At 41.1% G+C, this 20,857-nt stretch overlaps 3 protein-coding genes across 7 annotated transcripts in view; 1 reads left to right on the forward strand and 2 right to left on the reverse strand.

Annotated features, from left to right (window-relative positions):
* kif26ab (kinesin family member 26Ab) overlaps positions 1-6,581 on the reverse strand; it is a 158,573-nt gene extending 151,992 nt beyond the window's left edge. Inside the window, exons 1-2 of the mRNA XM_020919502.2 lie at positions 6,447-6,581; positions 4,521-4,754 (exon numbers count right to left, since the gene is read on the reverse strand). Coding sequence (XP_020775161.1) covers positions 4,521-4,754; positions 6,447-6,581 — 369 coding nt within the window. The remainder of the gene's footprint in view (positions 1-4,520; positions 4,755-6,446) is intronic.
* The window catches only part of peli2 (pellino E3 ubiquitin protein ligase family member 2), a 144,856-nt gene that overhangs the window by 92,081 nt on the left and 31,918 nt on the right, over positions 1-20,857 (forward strand). The gene's annotated exons all lie outside the window — the stretch shown is intronic.
* Positions 9,795-20,541, reverse strand: aspg (asparaginase homolog (S. cerevisiae)). Of its 5 annotated transcripts, none has more exons than XM_055157887.1 (17): positions 20,289-20,541; positions 19,326-19,449; positions 18,045-18,156; positions 17,840-17,965; positions 17,680-17,763; positions 17,235-17,361; positions 17,023-17,135; positions 14,928-15,113; positions 14,728-14,841; positions 14,450-14,569; positions 14,252-14,347; positions 13,761-13,924; positions 12,514-12,600; positions 11,737-11,836; positions 11,561-11,626; positions 11,380-11,433; positions 9,795-10,697 (listed from the first exon to the last, which is right to left on the reverse strand). In XM_055157887.1, exons 1-17 carry the CDS (start codon positions 20,539-20,541, stop codon positions 10,659-10,661), a joined length of 1,965 nt encoding a protein of 654 aa, XP_055013862.1. In that variant the 3' UTR covers positions 9,795-10,658. The 5 variants fall into 5 exon arrangements, with proteins under 5 accessions (XP_055013862.1, XP_055013878.1, XP_020775289.2 ...); XM_055157903.1 differs by lacking the exon at positions 20,289-20,541 and adding an exon at positions 19,785-20,112; XM_055157892.1 differs by lacking the exon at positions 9,795-10,697 and adding an exon at positions 10,716-10,895.

Genomic DNA, 20,857 nt, shown 5'->3' on the forward strand with positions numbered 1-20,857 from the left:
CTCCTTGCAAAACATGCATTGTGGGGTGCATGAGTGGGGTTCTCTCTACATATCCAAACTGTAACTTAGCCTGGTCACATCAATTTCTTGTTTTAATTGAGATAATGCCATACTGTGGAACATTTCAGGCAAAGCAATAATATTCACAGACACAAGCCGTTCTCATTAGTCAGGCTGGTGCCACCTAGTGCCTCTGCTTAATTTCATTTCTCTCCAGCGACTACTTCAGGAATCAGAATACACTAGGCGGTTTGCAAGAACCCTGGAAGTTGTAGACTGTGCACCAGCCAATCAGTGAAGAGCCGTGAAGCCATGGGTCTCTTTTGTGGTACAGCACAACAGTAAACAAAGCGATCGAGATGGATGGAGACGAAGCCATACATTCTGTGTTGGCAACGATTCCCAAGATCGAGGATTTAAAGCCGGAACAAAGAGAATGTTTGGTGAAAGGGAAAGACGTTATTGCCCTTCTTCCTACGGGATTTGGTGCATTACATATATCATAACCAAATAGCAGCGATTGGTTAAATTAAAAAAGTACCCGCCTACCATCGAGCAAACGAACCCTAAAGATGGTCAGATGGTTTCCACGAAGTGAAACCGGTTGATGAATCAGGCTAGAAGAGTCCTGCTAGAGATTAAGTTTAGATCTGGTGGTACTTGGAAGCATTTTTTTTTTTTTTTTTTCCTTAGAAAAACTTTCAGAACTACTAAGTATATACCATCACAAATGTAAGATTATCTCTATGCTATGTTTGACTGAAAGTAGCTACTTCTTGGAATGTATTATTACCATTTATATTTTTTCTCTTTGTTATTATATTATATTGTAATGTGTGAGCTACTGTGTCCGAATAATTTCCCTTGTGGATCAATAAAGTTTGTCTAAGTCTAAGTCTAGCTCGTTAAAGCCTACTAGCATTAACCCTAATAGATGTCAACCTAGACATGTCAAATGAATGAGTACAGTGGTCTGACGTTGAGCTACAACCACCAGCTTGAGTATTCCATTACCACCATCTTGTCTTTTTGATTGAAATCTGCCTTTGGAGATGGCTATCCGGTGACCATGTTAGTCTAAACTGTTACCACTAGGCTGGACCCACTCGAGCCTGGCCCAGGGGCGAGGAATTGGACTCATCGCAGGTCTCAATATCCCCAGGCAACGGAGTCTACCCTAACTAAATTGCCTATTATCTGCGTTGACACTCTGTTCACTTTTTTATGAGACGATTGATGGCGCCTGCAATTGGAAACTTCACTCTCATCTCATCTCATCAGCAAAAGCAAATATTAAGTATGGCTTCCAGGTAGGGAGAAGTATACAGACGATATCTTTAGCGTAACATCTAATTGCATCCTTTGACATGAGTGCCTTTCTTGGCCTAATCGATCTTGATGCTTACTGTATTATAACTTTCAATAATGTAAATGGGCTTGCCGAATGAAGTCGGTGAGATGACTGTTGTTATTTTGCCTATGTCCTTTCAGCTAAGGACATTAATTCCCAGGGTTATTCTAATTATGTGCTGTCTGAAGAATGTAAAACGTGCCAATGCAGCAAAGTTGAGGGTTGGCATCTCAAGGACAAGATCGCAGGAAAGTTAATTTGGGCTTTAGCTCCATGGCTCAGTGTGGAGAATTGAGTAAGGCAGATCCTGAATCTTGATTTGGACAACATGGGGAAAGAGCATTGAAATAGTATGGGAAATTGTAACTGTATAAGACAGTTCATGAAAGGACAAGATATTCAGTGTCAGCTAACAAAAACAATAAGGCAATTGGCACTAGGGCTGGGTATTGTTAACAAGTTGCCGATACAATACAAACCTCGATACATAGGCCATGATACGATACATTTTTCAATACAGTGCACTTTCGATTCAATATGATATATTTCAAATCAATTCGAGGCTAAATCAAGGCTCTCGTACTAAAAGTCTTTATTAAACCACAAAGTCTGTGCAAAGTTGATATGAAAAACACTCATTTTACTCAAAACTGTGAAAATGTCAGCACAACTGTAGCTCTTACACAAAATAATTGAGTAAAATATACCTAAAAATACTCTTGGCGATATATTGATACAGCAGCCCACGATATCAATATTGTATCATCTAATTAAATGATACGATATATCAATATTTCTATATTTTTACACACTCCTAACTGGCACCCATTCAACAGTTATGACAGTTAAACAGTATCGGGTGCACTGGCATAATGTGTATCTTATAAAAATGCTTAATTGTACAAATAAACCAAATTCTAAAAAGTTAAAGAGGCACTAGTTATCTTTCCTGATAGAGTATGCCAACATAGCCATACTCGCGCCACGTAGTGCCTCTGCTCAATTTCTTTTCTCTCCAGCAAGTAGGTCAGGAATCAGAATACACTAGACGGTCTGTAAGAACCCCGGAAGTTATAGACCCTGCACCGGCCAATCAGTGAAGAGCTGTGAAGCCATGACGCCAAACTCAAGCACCTGTCTGGATCTCCTATGTGTTACAGCACAACAGTAAACAAAGGTGGTCGAGATGAATGTAGATTAAGACAGACATTCTGTGTTGGCAGTGATTCCCAAGATCGAGGATTTAAAGCCAGAAAGAGAATGTTTGGTGAATTTTATCAAGGGGAAAGATGTTATTGCCCTTCTTCCTATGGGATTTGGAGCATTACATACCAAATAGCAGCGATTGGTTAAATAAAAAAGCACCTGCCTACCGTCGAGTGAATGAATCCTAATGTTGCGAGGTCAGACAGTTTCCACGAAGTGAAACCAGATGATGAATCAGGCTACTGTCAACAGCTTGTGTCTATGAATATTACTGCTTTGCCTGAAATGTTCCACAGTAAGACCTTAAGCTCCTAATCTCCACAGAAACAAGAAATTGACGTGACCAGGCCAAGTTACAGGTCAGGTATGTAGAGAGAAACCTGTGCACAGTAACAATCATGCCTTTCAAGGAGATTGTTTAGCAATAAAAACAAATGTAATTGAATAAAGACAAGATATGTTTAATGCCATATTGTGGAACATTCCACAACTTGCAATAACTCTGTAAACATCTCCATGGATAATCAAGTGGCAAACCAACAGCCAGAAACGTTACACAGTGCACTTTTAATTACTGAAAAGGTTTATTTTATTCATCCATTTTGCATGTTTTGGTTGTAATCTCCCATCATCTCATTTCAGTTTAAGTCTGTTTCATTGGATTTTCCTGCAGCAGTGGCTCACACACAGTTAACAACCTCCAGAAAAACCAAAACGCATGTCTAGTGTGAACTTTCCCTCTGCTACTCACGAAAACAAACAGCCCCATACACGCTTTCCTTGTATTTTAATCCAGTACTGTATTCAAACAATACGTCTACAGCTCTTACAAGGGGGGTGACCGGGGGACGTCTGTCTGGGGACCGGGCTTACTTCCTGTTCACAAAAAAGCCACAGCTCAGGGAGGGGAAGTGCGACCTCAGTAAACAGTCCCTGCTTGTGTTTTTTTCCCATGGAGCCCTCAGACACAACAGGGATCACACACAGCCACACCTAGCCCCAGCCTCCTTCACTATCCCACTGACCTTTGGAAGCGATCAAGCACAGAGGAGTGCGAGGATGGGGCAACAGGTAAGCTAGCCCAAGGGTACTTTTAGGACAATAGGTGTATTATTCTATAGCGTAACCATAGCACACTAACATCAATGTGACTTTCTCCCCAATTAAGCCATCAGCAAGTGCAAAATAGAGGCATATAGGGACTGGAGCACCTGGGGAAGTCCACAAAGCATTGCTGCAGGGTCCCACAGTAAAAAGGGGAGGTCAGTTCCCATGGTATATAATGGCGGTGTAATGTGTTGTATGGTGGGACTTACCTGATACCCCGGTTCTGATACAGGCTAAAAGACGGGACCACACAAGCAGGGAGATCAGGTGCCCCCTCTAGACCTGTTCTACATGGGGTAAAGTGCAATTGTGGGTTGTAAGAGGTAATGTTGAGTAGTCTCCAAAGGAATGATGAAAAAGAACCCATGCATACGTGAAAAAAAGCAAACCATCACAAATCTACAGCACTGCTCCCAGGGCCTATATTTAACTGTGGTGGGAATAATAGGAGCAGATATACAGGAACACTTTCAATGCACAGCGAAGGTCGGCAGGGACACACACTTCCTCCACAGTCTCCAACAGGAGGCTCACTTTTAAATTCCCTCAGCCCCAGCAGCTCCGTCAGCCCCCTCCACACCCAAATAAAGAGATAAGCATTGTGTGGACAAACAATGGGCCACTTTCAAAGTCTCCAAAAAGCTGCCATTTTCACATCCAAGGCCAGCATTTGAAGTGGGGCAGTAAACAACTTTACAATTGGATACAATAAGAAAGCTTCAATGGGTCTTTGTCCAGTTATTAATACTGTATAATCACAATATAGCGAATGACAGCCCATGCCATTTCTTTTCTAATGCAAGCGCACAGTAATAAACTTCATAGCATGAGTTGGATGCATCCAATAGAGACTAACCTTGAGTGAGTTTTGGTCTGCCAGGGCCAGCACCTGCTCCTTGAGCTCGGAGACCTTCCTCTGACATTGTTGACATAGCGCGGTCTTCTCCTCTGCCTCCTCTGAGATGGAGACGGAGCCTGCGCCCTCAGGAGCTGGCCGGCTGCTGCAGCGCGCCTCCTCCGCAGAATGAAGCCTTTTCCTCGGGGTTAACTCTCCACTAGCCGGGGGCACGCCACTGGGGCATCCCTCCACCTGAAACAGAACAAAAAATGTGTTGGTAACTTTTTCATTAGACACGTGGGAAATTAAAAACGCAACTTCAGTTTTGCTAGGTCACAAAGCACCTGTCTTGTCTTCAAACTCAAGATTGCAACTCGTGGAGCAAAAAGGGGGAAAAGACAAATGATAATTAAATGACAATATAGACTACAGGTTTAGTGAGAAACTTACAGTGAAGCCCCGGTCAGTTTGTTCCGGTCCATCAGCATCTGAACACCTCTCAGCTGAGTTCATTCTCCCAAATTGAAGCTCGGAGAAGACGCTCTTCTTCGTGCTAAGTTAAAAAGTTGGGAAAAGCCGCAGAAAACCGCGATACGCAGCCATAGGCGAGACTTTGGCACTGACTGCGAGATAAAAGTCATCTGTCGGTGTGTACAGAACCAAAGGCTGCTGGCTGGGAGACGGGGACTGGAGAGTCCTAAAGTTTACGAGCCGCAGCGGGAGTTTGGTCCAGGGCTACACCAGGAGGCGGCGTCTGCTGCTGGAATGGGAGGGCTGGAGCCGACCCAAGAGCGACACAAGAGCAGACCAGGGGAAAGACAGCACCGCGGCTGAGTGAGGAGGATAGTCTACTATATTGTTTATACAGTTATAACAGCGAAGGGTGGGGGTGTTGTGTAGAAGGTGAAGCCTCTTCCAGGTAGCCACTTGTTTTCGGAGAGGCTATTAAGTTACAGACAAGTTCACTTACCTTAATTCTGTTGCTGCAACAGGACGCTGTTTACATTAAAATTTAATTTTCAAATATGGCAACAATCCGGTGATTGTTGTGATTCTGCATGATTGAAATTTCATATAAAAAAGCCCTTGCCCTATAGGCTCCAGTGGGCTCCACGTTGTTAGAAAAGCGCGCTACAGCCCACACTGCCAGGTTCTTGGTGTAGTCGGCGCTACTCTGGCGCCATCACCCGACCAAAACACTAAACAGCAACAGTTGTAAAAAGGAAAGGGGTGTGGGGCTCTCTTCAGTTAAATATTAATTTGGTAAACTTTAAATATTTCATACGGATGATGTAAGCCACAATGGCCACATCCAACGATGCCTTTGCTCTGAAAATTGTTCTCTTGCTGCCCTGAAACGACCTACGTGATTTTAGTCAAAGCTTCTTACACAAACAGTTGCTACGTACGAATATATTATCTTTTTGTTTGTTTGCTTGCTTGCTTATTTTCTTTGTATTTTTTCAAGGACAACTGAGATTTCAAGCTGAATCCAATAAAAAATGTAAATGCTATTACTGAACGACACAATAGGACATTTATAGCTACAACAATATTCAACAGATTGGGTTAGGTTTACTCATAAAATTAACAGAGAAAGTTTTCAAAGATATTAAATAATATATCTACATTGTCTTTATATTGAGGTTTCTTTATTTGAGTTGTCATCTAATAAAATAGACATAGTTAATATTTCTCTAATATCTGCGCAACAGTTGCTGAGTTTCAAATTGCCCATTTCCATAAATATGACATTAATAACTGAAAGTGTAAATAAACATTTTGATGTGATGAGTACATTATAGCTGTTGTACGGTGCTGTTCAAGGTGCTGAACAGTGGACAGGAGCGCTGATTTTATGGTCAGAGTCTTAAAGACGCACTGATTACGCGCAAACATGGTATCACCATTTTCCGTCACTGCGATCACTTTGTTCTTTCTTACCTTTGTCTTTCTCTTGAGCAGGTGACTTGTGAACCCAAAGATAATATCAGAGTCCACGATGATGGTACCCAGGTCTATGACACCAGGGTTGGGCTTCCCAGCCCCTCCAGACCCCGATGAGTTTGGTAAAGCCATGTGGGCAGCGCACGTTCCTTACACAATAATCCACTCTTTAGGAAACAAACACCTTGAGTCGTACATCCATGCAACAGGACTTTACATCTCACGTTCCCTCCAGCAACTACATCCACAGGGTTTAAGCCGTACATCCAGTCGTCACTTGCGGTGAGCGCTTGCACGTGTGCGTAAAACACAGCCCCTCCGGTGAGAACACAATAAAACGGTAGAATCCATTCAGGCGAGTTTACATCCACTTGTGCAGCGTGCCTTACCGCGCGGGATGCAGGTCTGCGGCTCTGAGTGAGCACCTTGCACATCTGCCGTTCCTCTTGTCTCCGCTCTTCTCAATCACTCCCTCTCTCACACTGATGACCTGCGCGCCCACCCCATTTGCTGGTGGCTGTACTTGTCAGCGCCCCACGCGCTCATGTAAAACACAGTGACAACCTGCAGCCACATAACGTCAGCTTCTAGTGCCTTATTATGGGATGGTTTTCTAATGTCCCCACCGTATATTGTCTCCTAATATATCATAGTTTTATCCCTATCATTACATTCCTTATTATGGCACTATCCACCCTCATGTCTTTTATTCTGCTAGAGCCACTGTATGATACTCTATAGATTAGACTGCTTTTGTTATACATGCCCACATAACGCATACATTTAAGTTACTTGAAGTGAAGTAATTATATACACACCCTTATCAGGCTCGTAAGTTTATTTCACCCAACTGACTCCTGTGTGACCTCTAAGGGCCAAAATCTTAATCTAGGGTGTTGCCACTGGAGCTGCTGATAAATAATGCAACTCTGTCTGAAATCCAGTAGGATCTGCTGATTGCTAATCGATATGCAATGAATAGGCGTCATCACCAACAGGCTGACCCTTGTTAGAGATTGAACACATTGTGTGGCTGTGACATCAGATTGTGTTGTAAAAGAAATAGAAAGACTTGAAGCAGAATCACCAAACTAAAACTATGAGGATGAATACTACAATGAGCTGTACACTAAGAATGTTGTATCATTGACTGTAAAATAAATCCGCACGCATTCTTCTTAATTCTCAGCTTCAGATCGGATGCAATCAGTCAAATCCTTCACACCTCGATTCATTACGTGATGTCTTGATGTAAGCTATAGCCACAACCTCGAAAAGCGTGTTGTGACAAACCAAGAAACAATTAATTGACAGCCAAATCATTACCATGCGCTTTTTGGATAGTTTAACACGCGCTGACGTCACTGACGCGTGCCAAGATCTCTTGACCATCACCGAATAAAAAGTTTACGGTCTTTTACGCACAAATTAAATATGATTAATGAAGGCTATTTTAAAATATTTCCCGTTGTACAGGCACATGTTTGACCGCCTCTAAGATATAAAGTCAGCGTTTAGAATGCCGTGCTGCGTTGCCAAGAGAAGTGGAGTTAACAATAACCTAAAAATATTCAAGAGCTGCCATTGAGGATAAGTCTTTTGATGGGCTGAATGTGGAGATGCTTGTGTGGATAATTACAGTGTATAGTAAAAGATGATTTAGGGGCTCTCCCCGGTGGAGGAGGTCTAGCTTCGGTTTGCCCCCAAGTCGCTGATGAAATTCCGTGGACGTGGTCCCCTGGGAGCAGACTGCTACATCTGCTGCCCTTTGCGCACGTACAGGCGCACCGCTGAGGGCATCTCATTAATGCCGCTGCTCTCGCTCCCCTTCACGTCTTATCCTCGCGCAGGACAAGGCTTGGTGAGAAACGTTTAGCAAATATTGATAGTTCTTGGCGCATGGAGGAGATCAAAGAGAGGGAGAAGGAGGAGAAAGAGGGATGTCTGAAAAAGGGGGAGCAATTGGGGTTTTCATGAATGATTCATGCAATATATAGGGTAGCCAATTCCTATTCTTACCGGCGTTGTATCGGATTTAGATTTGTCACGCGTGAAAATGGAACTTGAGCTGTGCGTAAAACCTTTGTAGAAGTAAACACATTTAATATTAGCGCAAGTAAACAAAAGCAGACCAGTTTCAGAACATTGGACAGCGACCTCCCCTCCGACCCACACATTGCACAGAGTCCAGGTGATTTCATTGACACATTTTAATCATTGCTCAGGACATACAATTGGGGAATTAGATAATCACTGATTGCAGAAGTAGGCTACTATACAAAAAGCGAGTAAGCATAAATAATAACTTTAAAAACTATGCATTAAATCTTTAAAAAAGAAGAAATTGTCCATCTTAACAAGACTTAACAAAACCTACCAAAATAAGATGCAATAATAACGTGACCAAAGTGGTGACTCCAGTCGTGCCTCCAATGTAGTAGTTGGTAGTATTTGTCTGACTGGTCAAGTGGTCCTAAACATTTCACAATTTTGTTAAAGAACTGTTGAACTGTTGAGAACCACTTAATCTGAGAGACCTAATGTACATTCCATAGTTCTTTTACACGTTGAGATAACTGAAGAAAGAAAACATGTCAGTTCAAAAGATTCAAAACAAACAACATGAAAAACATATTCGTCCGGTCAACTACGGCTGTGCGTCAGAGCGCACTTACCTGTAGAGCTGTTCTCCTGAGACGTTGTTCTCCTGAAGTCACCCAGGGCCACAATGTCTGACAGAGGGCTGGGAGCTGCTTATATACTGTTTTGGGGCTTGGTTGATACAAGCCTCTCATTGAGAGAGGAATGAGGCCCATGCTGGTCGGACCGGATGAGCTGGGTTCCTAGTGAGCAGCACGAGAGCACGACAGGGCAGCCGCCCTCCGCATGCACACACACACACACACACACACACACACACACACACACACACACACACACACACACACACACACACACGCACACAGGCACACACACACACAGACGCACACAAACACACACACACAGACACACACACACACACAGAGAAGGCCATCAGTTACATGGACGGTTTCATTTGAACTAAAATGCTTTAAATCAGTTTCTGAGTAGTCCCCAAACACAAAGGTACCAGACAAGGGTTGACTTTATAATGTGGAGGCTGATAGTCTCATTATTATTCTGGACACAACTTTACTAAACACAAAGAAACAGCTCAAGCTAATATAAACGACCCGCAACAATTGGATAGAGTAATTCATACAGAACACTGTGTCAAAGTGGAAATTGCAGTGGGGTCTGTGCAGCACATAATGTGCTGTCTGTGTTAGCCTGAGAGTGATGGAGCCCACCAACGAGAGACCGGGGTTTGATACAAGAGATTTACTTTTTATTGCTTTTGTCACAGCAAAATAGACCACTATATTTCAACATCTCTCAGCACCTCTCATCCCTCTACAGTAGAGTACAGACAGACAACAGCAGACGTTTTGAACTTGCATTGAAATTCAGCGGTAACATTTGTGTGGAAATGACCTCAACAGTGCAAAAACATTTAGCAAAAACAGGTGAGCATAGTTTGAAATACAGAGATATGCAACTCTTCCAGCTTGACTGTAGTCTCTCAAACTGGTTGGGTCTGAAGGGTAACTGCTGGTTTTTGCATTACCTGTTTTGGCTGCAGGAAACAATAAAATCTTGTCTCAGGGTAAAGTTACCAATGTGTTTTTGAAATGCTTAAAGTAACTGAAAATTTATAGACACCATACATTTATTGCTGCAGGCCATATTTAAATTCACAAATGAGTAGCAAGGGAGATTATAGCACTCTCCCTGTAAAAATATATCACATTTATTCAAACCCTGATTTCCCAGCACATTACAATAACAATCCTTTCGGCATTAAAAGCAGCATTTAAAACAGTCAGTGAGTAAAACAATCAAAACAACAATACATACATTTATAGCATTGCTGGTTCATTACACTTGTACAGTATATACACAAGTTAGTGCTGTGCTTTTACTCATTTTGGATGGAAACATTATATGGCTTTAGACACATTAAAAGCTAGGAACAGTAAGATAAAGTTGGCATGGTTAGGTTAGACATATTTCAAAGCCATTTAAGAGCCCAGGGACAGACAAGTTGACACATTCAAGATTTACTGGTGTATTAAGCTGGGAAGTAAGACTGCAAAGTGGATGTAAAGGTGGCGTGGTCCTCTGGGGGTTTCACAGTCCTGATGTGGGGGCGGTGAACTCGATCCCGTTCTAAGACAAAAAAGAAATAAAAAGTTACTAAAAAGCATAAAATGAGATGCCAGTCCATAGGTGGTAAAGCTGTCATGACTAGACACAAACACACATGTTGACCAATGAGGAAGGCTGCAGAGCTTCTACATTCACCAAAAGGAATGTGCGGCCAGGCGAGCAGGCTGCCACAATGCCACTAGACTAGATCTGACGAGGCTTGGACGGAAAAGAAAGGGTGAGGTGAGCTAATTTTAAACTCAACTTGATTGCATCTTTCAATTACAAGTTTATTAGGATCATTATATTGTACTTTCAGTGCCAACTAGTTAGTCTTTTTTGAAAATCCCAATGCACAAAAACGAGACAAAATCCACATTTAAAAATGCAAAAATTGGATACATTCACAAGAACAAAAATAGTGAGTGGTAATGATACTGGACAATATTATGAAGTTTCCAAAGTGTTGCATTTTTAAACCAACATTCTTCAGTATGTTCAAATGTTACGAAGTCCACCACAAACAATTATGTATGTCAATAAAAAAGTGGAAGCAAAGGTGAACATATGAACATTAGAAAGGAAAGAGATGACATTTTTACAGAACAAAAAAAACACGTTTGATTCAAACATCCCAAATCAAGACACTAGGGATCAAGAGGATTTCATGCACAAAATGGAAAAATCACCACATGTAAATTACCTCCTCCTCATCATTATCAAATTCATCATATTCACTAAAGTCACCAAAAACTGTCTGAAATTAAACAAAACAAAATTGTAATTATGAACAGATAATCCCAATAATAATGGGATTAGAGGAAGTTAGAAGGACATTTTGAGTACTGAAGGGATCCATGCATTACACCCACTATTTATTTTACCTTGGTTCTATTGCTCATGAGCTGGACTAAAAATGCTACCACTTCTTTTTGGCCAACCGACTGAGCCTGTGACAATAAGAAAAGTTGTCACTCAAGAAAAGGTGAAACACATTTTCTTTTTCTTTTCTTTGTTTTCTTTTGTTTTGTTTTTTAAATTGTGTTAATGTTTTACACACCACTTGAATGGCGTTTTGTCCATCATATCCTGGTTTAGTCAGATCTGCACCAGCAAGGCTCCAGATTTCTAGACCCTCCAAGTCCCCGCTGGTCGCCAGACTGAGAAAAAACAAAAACACAATGGTGATTAGAACATAGTTTCCTACAAAATTTCTATAGTTAATAAAGTCATGCTGCGTAACATTTCTGGAATCCATGAACATAAAAAAGTGTTGTACTATATTTGTAGAACATTGCAGCATAAAAATGACATTTCCACAGAGACAAGCAAGTGTCATACCAACAGGCCAAGTTACTTGTCAGGTATGTGGAGAGGCAAGTCCACTCAGAGTAAAAGTGTTTTGTGTTTTTCAAAGCTTTTGAACGACAAAAAAAACTAAACAAACAAAACACATAAATGAATTTATTTCAGTATTTGAGTAGTTTTTGATGAATTATAACACAATATGGTGTTAAGGTTAAGTGTTGATTGTTTTATCCAGTTTTGTTCCTGTTAAATGTTTTATATAGTTTAACAAATTACAATATATAGTGACAAACTCCAAGTCATTATTTTAGCTATATACAATTTTTTTAGATAATGTATCATGAATAAATATTATCTGCCTAACTTTAGAGATGCACATGAGATGCTAAGAAATGTTGCCAAACAGCATTCCTGCACTTTGTGTAAGAGTGGGACGACAGGTTAGGCCTGCATCAGCTATGTAGGATAGGTCACTGTGGACAGACAGTGCGACTCGAATGACTGGTGGTCATGTTTATAAGTGTCTCACCTGCACAGCTCTACGCCTGCTTCATCCATCTCGTTACGAGAAAAGTGAGCTCCAGTCTTCCTCAATAGCCTCACCACTTCCTTGTGTCTAGAATCCAGAGGGTTTACATCAGTATTAGTTACCCTCCATCAACACAAAATTCAAAGTCAAATCTATGTTTATTCTCATAAACTTGAAACATGATTTAGTATTAACATGTGGACTAGGACAACAACTATAAAGAAAATAATTTAAATAATGTAAAATGACTACAGTCTGAAGGTGTGTAGAGTTGGTTGGCAGGTTGTGACAAGTCCCTAACCCCCATAATAAACCACCCACACAACACAGTGACATTAGCAATAAAAAAAAAATCACAGTTCTCTACTCAAAAACAAATACCAGTGACTCCATATGCATCTGATAAATACCAAAGCCGTCATTTTATTTTAATCAGTTTATTATGGATCATGAATCAGAACGAAAGAAGAAACTATTTCAAGTAGACACATGACTTCCTCTTGTGTGCAACAATACTGGTATCTCCGTGAAACTGGGAGCAGGCTGGTAGGACTGGTTCTTAAGACACTCCCCACAGTTGTTCTTACCCTACCCCTCACCTTATACTCTGCCAGTCCTTATATGGGCATCAGACTGTGATTGCTCTGTGTAATCTCAGTGCTATTCAAATATAAAAATTGTTGACATACTAAGATGTATGACTATACCTAATTATTTCTAAGTACTAACCAGTGAATATATTTGTTAATAGTTTAGTACAGTACTCTAATGCATACTCAGAGGTCCATCTGCTACCACATGGCAAACATGTCAGCACTTGCAGAATCAACCGTTAAAAAGGGACAAGAGACATTTGGCACAGCTTTAACACAACGTTTTCACCCGGAGGCTAAGCATCGCACTTACACATGAAGAATAGCATTCCAGGTGCACACTTTTGGCCATGTCATTGAAGAACTTAACAATACAAATGCTTTGCAAAACCATGCGCTAGCTTAAGTCTGATTAACAATCAATGTCATCATCTGAAAATCAGGGCTAGGGTGATCTTTAGGGTTCACTGTTTAATTCCCCTTTGCCTTCATCACGCACAGTGGCAGAAGTCCTCTGATGAAAGATACACCTTAAAGAGTCATTAAGATGATCCCTTGAGGAAACCAAAGTGTAAGTGCTACAGATGCTAGTTGCCAACAGGGAGGCTTAGCTGTTACAGCTTTATGATGGCGTGCATTACAATCAGGTCTTACCTAAAGTGTACCGCATTGCACAGGGGAGTGGCCCCATAGCGATCTTTAGCGTACACTGTGGCGCCGTGGCTCAGCAGGTACTGCACTGCTTTGAGGTTGCCCTCACAACACGCCACATGAAGAGGCGTCCGTCCATCATAGTCTCCTAAAGACAAATTACTGCCCTGTCACAGAAAAAAAACCCAACACATTTTCTTTAGTCATTTAGTATCTGGAAAAAAAACATTTCTAAAATGCGCTGGGATAGACAAGTCACATGTGTTTTGTTCTTTAGAGACAAACTTAGCTCGCCTAACAAGTCTAGCCTCATGTTTAGTTTCATGCTCTTCTATGCATCTTTTTCTTTTTTTCTATTGGGCATTTATCGTCACATGGGACTTCTCCTGATTCAAAAACATATTTAAAAGATCAAAGAAATCTTATGTCCAAGATTAAGGCATAACCTCATTTGGAAATAAAACCTCATGTCACATGCGATGTGAATAAAGTACCATTTCTTTTAAGGCCTCAAGTGCTTCAATGTCTCCAATCTTAGCAGCAGCACAGGCTAACGGGGGAGTCAGGGCATCACGGATTGCTTCCAACTCCTTTAGACAAAACAATCGAACATCATAAATAAAAGACGTTGCAAAACAAGATTCAAACTTGTACGCGCTCGTAAGCTTCAGTGCTCCAGTGCCTGCCCTCACCTCTTTGCAGCTGATGCTCAGAGATTTGGCAATGACTTGGATGAAACGACTGTCACTCAGGCACAGCTTGGCTCCAGCTAAATCAGCTCTCATCTCCCCTCTGAGGTTCTGACTCATCATCTACAAACACAGCATTACTTTGAAGACTGCAAAAAGCTGACAGGAACACAGAGGTGATACTAAGCTTTATTGCGGCGTTTTCAAATGACTTTTTAAAACAATTTTGCAGTACACACACAGGAGCACATGTAACATACGCCTGTTATAAGTTGGCATACCTTTTTCTTTGCCTGTAGATCCAGGTCATTCTTTGCCAACACATAGGACAGCTTTGAGAGTGCAGCTTCTGGAGTCATGTCGCCACCAGCTATCAGTCCTGCGTCAATCAAAACCTACCAAAAAAAAAAAGAAATCAATCATCATTCCTTGGTTGGATAAAGAGAAGAAGCGTAAATATAATTACGGCAAACAACCATACCTTTCCCGTTGCATAGGATGTGGAAACTGTTCCCCTGAGACACTGTGTACAGTTGATGATAATGACACCAGAATCAGTGGCTTTCTTCAGCTCATCGAGTAGATCCTTGCGGTTGTCGGGAGCGTTTCCGCTGCCATATGTCTCCAGCACAACTCCCTGCATCGGAGGCTGAAGGAAGGCCCGAACCTGAATGAGACAAATTAAGTTTATCCATTTTTGCAATGTATCCATAAACAGTATCTTTAGTTATCGCTGGCTAACAGTTATTTTGATACTGATGTGGTATTAAATCAATTTAAAAGGGCCCATATTGCGTTGTTTTCTGATGTATGTTATAAGGTGAGACAGGCTTCTATTTTAACACAGGCTCAAAAACAGTTATGTTTAGCTGTGCATATGTTTGAAAGGTTTTCATTCTCTAATTTAATGTCTCTCTTTTTTTAAATGATGATTATTTATGTTTTGATTTTTTTTTTATTGTGATTTTAATGTATTTCTTATTCTGTAAAGCACTTTGAGTTACTTTGTGTACAAATTGTGCTATACAAATAAACTTGCCTTGCCTTGCCATAATGTCTTTAACATAACATCACAAGTTGGAACAGAGCATTTTAAGCTTTGGACATGTAGACAGACTAATAACAAAGGGTTACTCAAACGTGTGAATGAAACAAAGTCTAGGTATGTTTTTAAGTAGGATATAAAGTTCTAACATGAGTTAAAGCTCACAGGAGTACAATTTGTATAATATAGAACCTTTAAAATGCACCTTGCCATGAGTATAATTATTTGTTCCCTCCTAACATATTTTTCATAATTTATGGATTTGGAGCTCTAAACTAACTTCTTCTTGTCAGAGCTGGGGCTTGATACAAATTACTCATATTGCTGATAGTGCTCCGATGATAAATTTGCAGCTGTTCATCTTGTAAAATCAAAATACTGCTGCGTGTGCTGACTGTTCAACTGTTCAAGGATTAAAACAGAAATTATTCTTCCATGTTATCTTTCCTGAAGCCCTCTTACACCATCCAGCCCCCTAAAAGCCCATCTGGAACCACCTCCGCACCCAGTATCTCTCTCTCTCTGTGGTTGGCTGGCACTGGGAGGCCCTATACCACATCATTAGCAATGGCAGACGATGCGAAAGGCAGATGACTAAAATGGCAGGGAAGAGAGTAATTAATCTGAAGGTGTTAGCAAGCATAAAGTCGCTTGGCACAACGGCGGCAGTTACCGTAAAACACTGGGAGAAGGTGACATTAAAAGTGCCAGCTTCAGTGAGTATTTTCTGATGCCATAAGCAGTTGGACGAGAAAGGCCGGGCGTAGAGTACTCATGAAGGTAGACGTACAGGAGCCTGGTGCCTAATCAAAACTTGCACCATAAAGCCAGTTAGAGGCCATGAGGAAGTCTTGATAGGCGAGCGGCGCAGATTGAGACTGTAAAGTCACTCTTGCAGCTGTCCCGGGAGGGGGAGGTGCCACTAAACATTACAGTATCGATGCCAATCCTCCCTCTTTACAGGGTGATCGGTCATGCCCCATATATCTCCATTGCCTTCTCTAGGATGAGCTGTGGTGGCAGTTTACATGAACACGGAAGGACGAGAAAACTGGCCATTTACAGAGATATAAATGTAGTTAATAGTTTTGTAGCTTTACAAATATATGTAGTATTTACTGAACAACTTTTAGTTTTATGTAAATACTCACAGGTTGAAGAAATGTTAGTATTAATTATTTGTACTCCGTAACTCACGTTGAGGAAAAGTATACTTTCCCTTGTAGATCAATATTTGTCTAATTCTAAGTATGAGAATATACATTAGCATTCCATTCTTGATTTAAAGCTTTCCAACCAGAAGAGAAAAGAAACTAATAGAAATGTATTGTCAATACTACAGCAGATGTTGCCAAATCTCTCTGACAAGCGTAGACTTCCAGTTACAAATGATACTCAATTCCCTAAAGGACCATATTAATTATTCATTTGTCTTTTCACAAATACAAAAGACACGATCTAATGTTTGTGCAGGAGATACAGATCTGGCTCTGTGGTTGACTGAGTGCAAAACCTGTTTGGAGGGACTCACAGTGGCAGCAGTGATGCCTGGAAAAAGTCGCAGCAGCCCCACATTCCGGTTCAGCTCTGTGCTCACTTGAAACTTGGCTGTTGTGTTGGCCCTCCACACGGTGTCCCAGTTAACTACAAGTGAAGGACAGAGGCTTTTACTCCAGACATCAGGGCACACTCATTAAATATGTAGGGTCTAATGCATTGAGACAGACTGTCCCTCTGGCTTACTTATAATGTCCACTTCAGCAGAGGCCAGGGGAGCCAAGTTAGGAGAAGAGAACGCATTAAAGCTCCCAGTATCCACTTTGGTTGCACGATTGCCTCTGTACAGTTTGTTATGGAAATATAAACCCACCTAAAGACAAGAACAGATAAAGCATATAATTACCAATTATAGGAAGTTGGTAGTGTTCCCCATAGTTTACCAAACTAGTTTTTCTACTCTGATAATTGTCAGTCAATGTCATGAAGCACAAATCACTGTCTTATTATTATCGGTCAAGACACTAGAGCTTTTGTTGCTACTGAAACCTCTCTAAACACTGTAAGTAAACAATGTTATTTATTTAGTGCGCTAATAAACTATTCATGTATTACACTTGTTATCTCAACTATATATTTGAACACGTTTTATAAATTATGCATGAAAATTGTTTAAAACTTTTTTTTCCACCTCAGGGATAACAAACTGTCCTGCAATCAACAGCGCCCCCAACAGGTTGTCTCTGCCATCATTCCGTATTTCATAGATGGGCACCTGAAATCAGACCATTTTAAGTTATTACTTTGAGAGATTTAAAAAAAAAAAAAATCTAGACAAAAATCATATTTACCTGTGAACCTGTGAGTATAATCGGTTTGCCCAGATGCTCACACATGAAGGACAGGGCTGAGGCTGTGTAAGCCATAGTGTCCGTCCCATGGAGAATCACAAAACCGTCATAGCTTTGGTAATTTTTCTGAAACAAAACACAAACAGATATGTCAAATGTATTGTGCACATTTACTTCTATTCATACAATCATTGCAAATAGGTACCTCAATGTCTTTTCCAATTCTACCCCAGTCATCTGTGGTCATATTTGAAGAGTCCAACAAGGGGCTGTACTCCATTATCGTGTACACTATCCTCTTACTGTCTTTACTCGCCCTGCAAAAGCACATGAGGGCAATTTCCGTCACAAAACAGGCGGTATACAGAAACATTCTAATTTAGTTTAGGTGCAAATGAAAGCGCACAAGCACATTGTCACATGCTAAAATTAGTCCCCATAGAGAAATTGCAAATTGGGTCATTTATCTTTATTGAACCAATCTAACAAAGTTGGATAAAGTAGTGATTAATTTAAAGTGTGAGTTTTAAGAGGGCTCTGGAAATGCGAGAACCCACAGTGAGTTTATGAAGCAAGAAAAATCTATTACGCTGATCCTTTTGGCAGGCCACACGGGAAAGGGAATTTAAGAAAAAAATAAGTGCTTAGTGTAGGGTAATTGTAATAGAAATAACACAATGCATTTGATTTTCAAGTTATATATCGTATTTAGCAAGCATTTCAGACCAAACCAAAGCAGAGTTATATTACATTATAAGAAAAAGCTATTGATTTTGCCTCAGCTTTTTACTTTAGAGAGCGACAACCCCCGTTCACATTATCATAAATCAGCTTAAAACATGGGCAAAGTAACTGAAAGGCACAGCAGGGGGAGGCGAGCAAATCCCAGGAAAAACAACCAGAAGTTATTGTTGAAACTCTTATTAGGCTTAATCCACATTTGACTAAGAGCAGATGGTGTTGGTAATCTTGAAGTAAAAGCTAGGAAAAAATGCTTTCCTTGTATCCCTACTTATGACTAACACATGCACTAACCTCATGCCTTAGTTGCTAATTATCTAATTACAGTCACAGTACACACGTGTTATAGACTCAAAGATGCATTCAGGTGATATTCTAATGTCACTACTCCACTCTTTTCCCATCTTGGCTGGATTTGCATCACCCTGGACGCTTATCACAGATACAGAATCCGTTACACTTCCTTATGCAAACGTGCATTTCCTGTCAGGCCAGCACACCCTCAATAAAATCTCCCGAGCACAGTGCAGGCACAAACAATGGTACCCGCTTAACACAGGGCCAGTATAGTCAGGATTGGGCGTTGGCTTCCTGTTACAAAATTAACACAATGTAATATTTTTTATCATATATTACAATTATTATAAAGATACAAGTGTTAATATTATCCCAGTGTATTGCAAATTAAGTATTATTATTATTAAGTATTATTTAACCATACAAAATAAGAAAATCTCAAACTTACGGTAGGACCAAAGAGTTTTCTCCATAATATTGGTAGAGGCAGGTCTGTTGGGCATACAACTCATCGTGGAGAATGGGAAGTTTACGTAGGCCCTTTACAAATGCATTGGGTTTGGGGGCAAGCACTGGGAACAACAATATAGGATTGGTTATAACATGATGAAATGTGACATGGCACTTCACAAACACAGTTACTGTGCTGACATCTAGTGGTAGGTAATATAAAATGTTAGTACGATGACTTTCATTCAAAAAAATGGAAAGTTAATGAAGGCAATCAACAGGCTAAAGTTCAACATTTCTTGTAGGCCCTGCAATAGAATGTATCTAGATTTGAATCCCCAATTTCGCAGGTGGCCTACAGGGCCAAGAGCGACAAGTATTGATGTGCAAATGAGAAACTTCGTGAAACTGCGAACTTTCTGGGCAAATAGTGTAGGATACACATGTTGAGACATACCTGTATTGCTTATTTTGGCAGGGAGATGTTTTTTCATGTTTTCACAAACATCACGCCCTATAATGAATGACGCATTATCTACGTCTTAACGTTGTTTGATCAGGATTAATTATATACTTTAGAGTTGGACCTTTGGATGCATCTTATTTTGTTGAAGTTCAAATCATTCAGGTTGCATAAGAGCCACCTTCTCCTGTAAACATCGAGTTATTCATTGAGAGAAAACTAGTTACCCCTGTCAGGTAAGTTTACGTCCACCTCTAACCCTGAGTAGCTCTGTAAACAAATTAAGAGCCGACCCCGGGTGTGCACTTTACATGATGCATGCAGCTGTCTGATGCCACTGGCTTCGACTGCCTTAAGCTGGTTATTTCAGGATACACGTGCATATGCTTGTTGTTGTCACAACATCGGCGCGGGTATCACCCTTACACACTACGCAACGACACACCTCTTAAAAAGACATGACCAAATATGAGCACTACGACATTACTAATACTATACCATTGTCGTGGAGGGTCATCCCGATGGTTCCCCCGGTGTTGATGACCAGGACACGCGCCTCGGCTGACGGGGAAGTGACGGGCTCAATGTTGTCAAACGAGCTGCAACTGGACAACTTTCTTCTCCGGGTCGGATGTAGCTGAGCATTTCGCTGCGGGCTGATCTCGTTAGGTTCTATGGCATTTAAAGTCGGCTGTGAAAGTGCCCTGGCTAAGGATGTCAGGTTGTTTAAGCTAAAGGTGGAGTCCGCCATGATGATTTACGCCTGCACCGGTGGTCCGGTGTCTGAAGAAGCTTTTGAGCACCCTGGGGACTTGTCTCGTGTCTTCAGTCTATCACCGTTCACGGGCCACCCTCAAGGACACGGCCGTGACAATAACAACTGCATGCTTAAAAGAGACACGACTCTGTTAAAAGCTGCTAACGTGAAACAGCGGTTTGCCTTGTGTTTCTTTTCAGTGTCCTGTATTTTATGGGAATCTGATGAAACGTCGCTGCTGATGCTCCACGACGCGGCTGTGGGTGGATCTCAGGCTCACATGGTCAGCTTAGCAGCGCCACATGTGACC

Source organism: Boleophthalmus pectinirostris, unplaced genomic scaffold, assembly GCF_026225935.1.
Source record: "Boleophthalmus pectinirostris isolate CB_2022bp ecotype Guang Dong unplaced genomic scaffold, ASM2622593v1 HiC_scaffold_10, whole genome shotgun sequence".
In the NCBI taxonomy this organism is placed as follows: domain Eukaryota; kingdom Metazoa; phylum Chordata; class Actinopteri; order Gobiiformes; family Gobiidae; genus Boleophthalmus; species Boleophthalmus pectinirostris.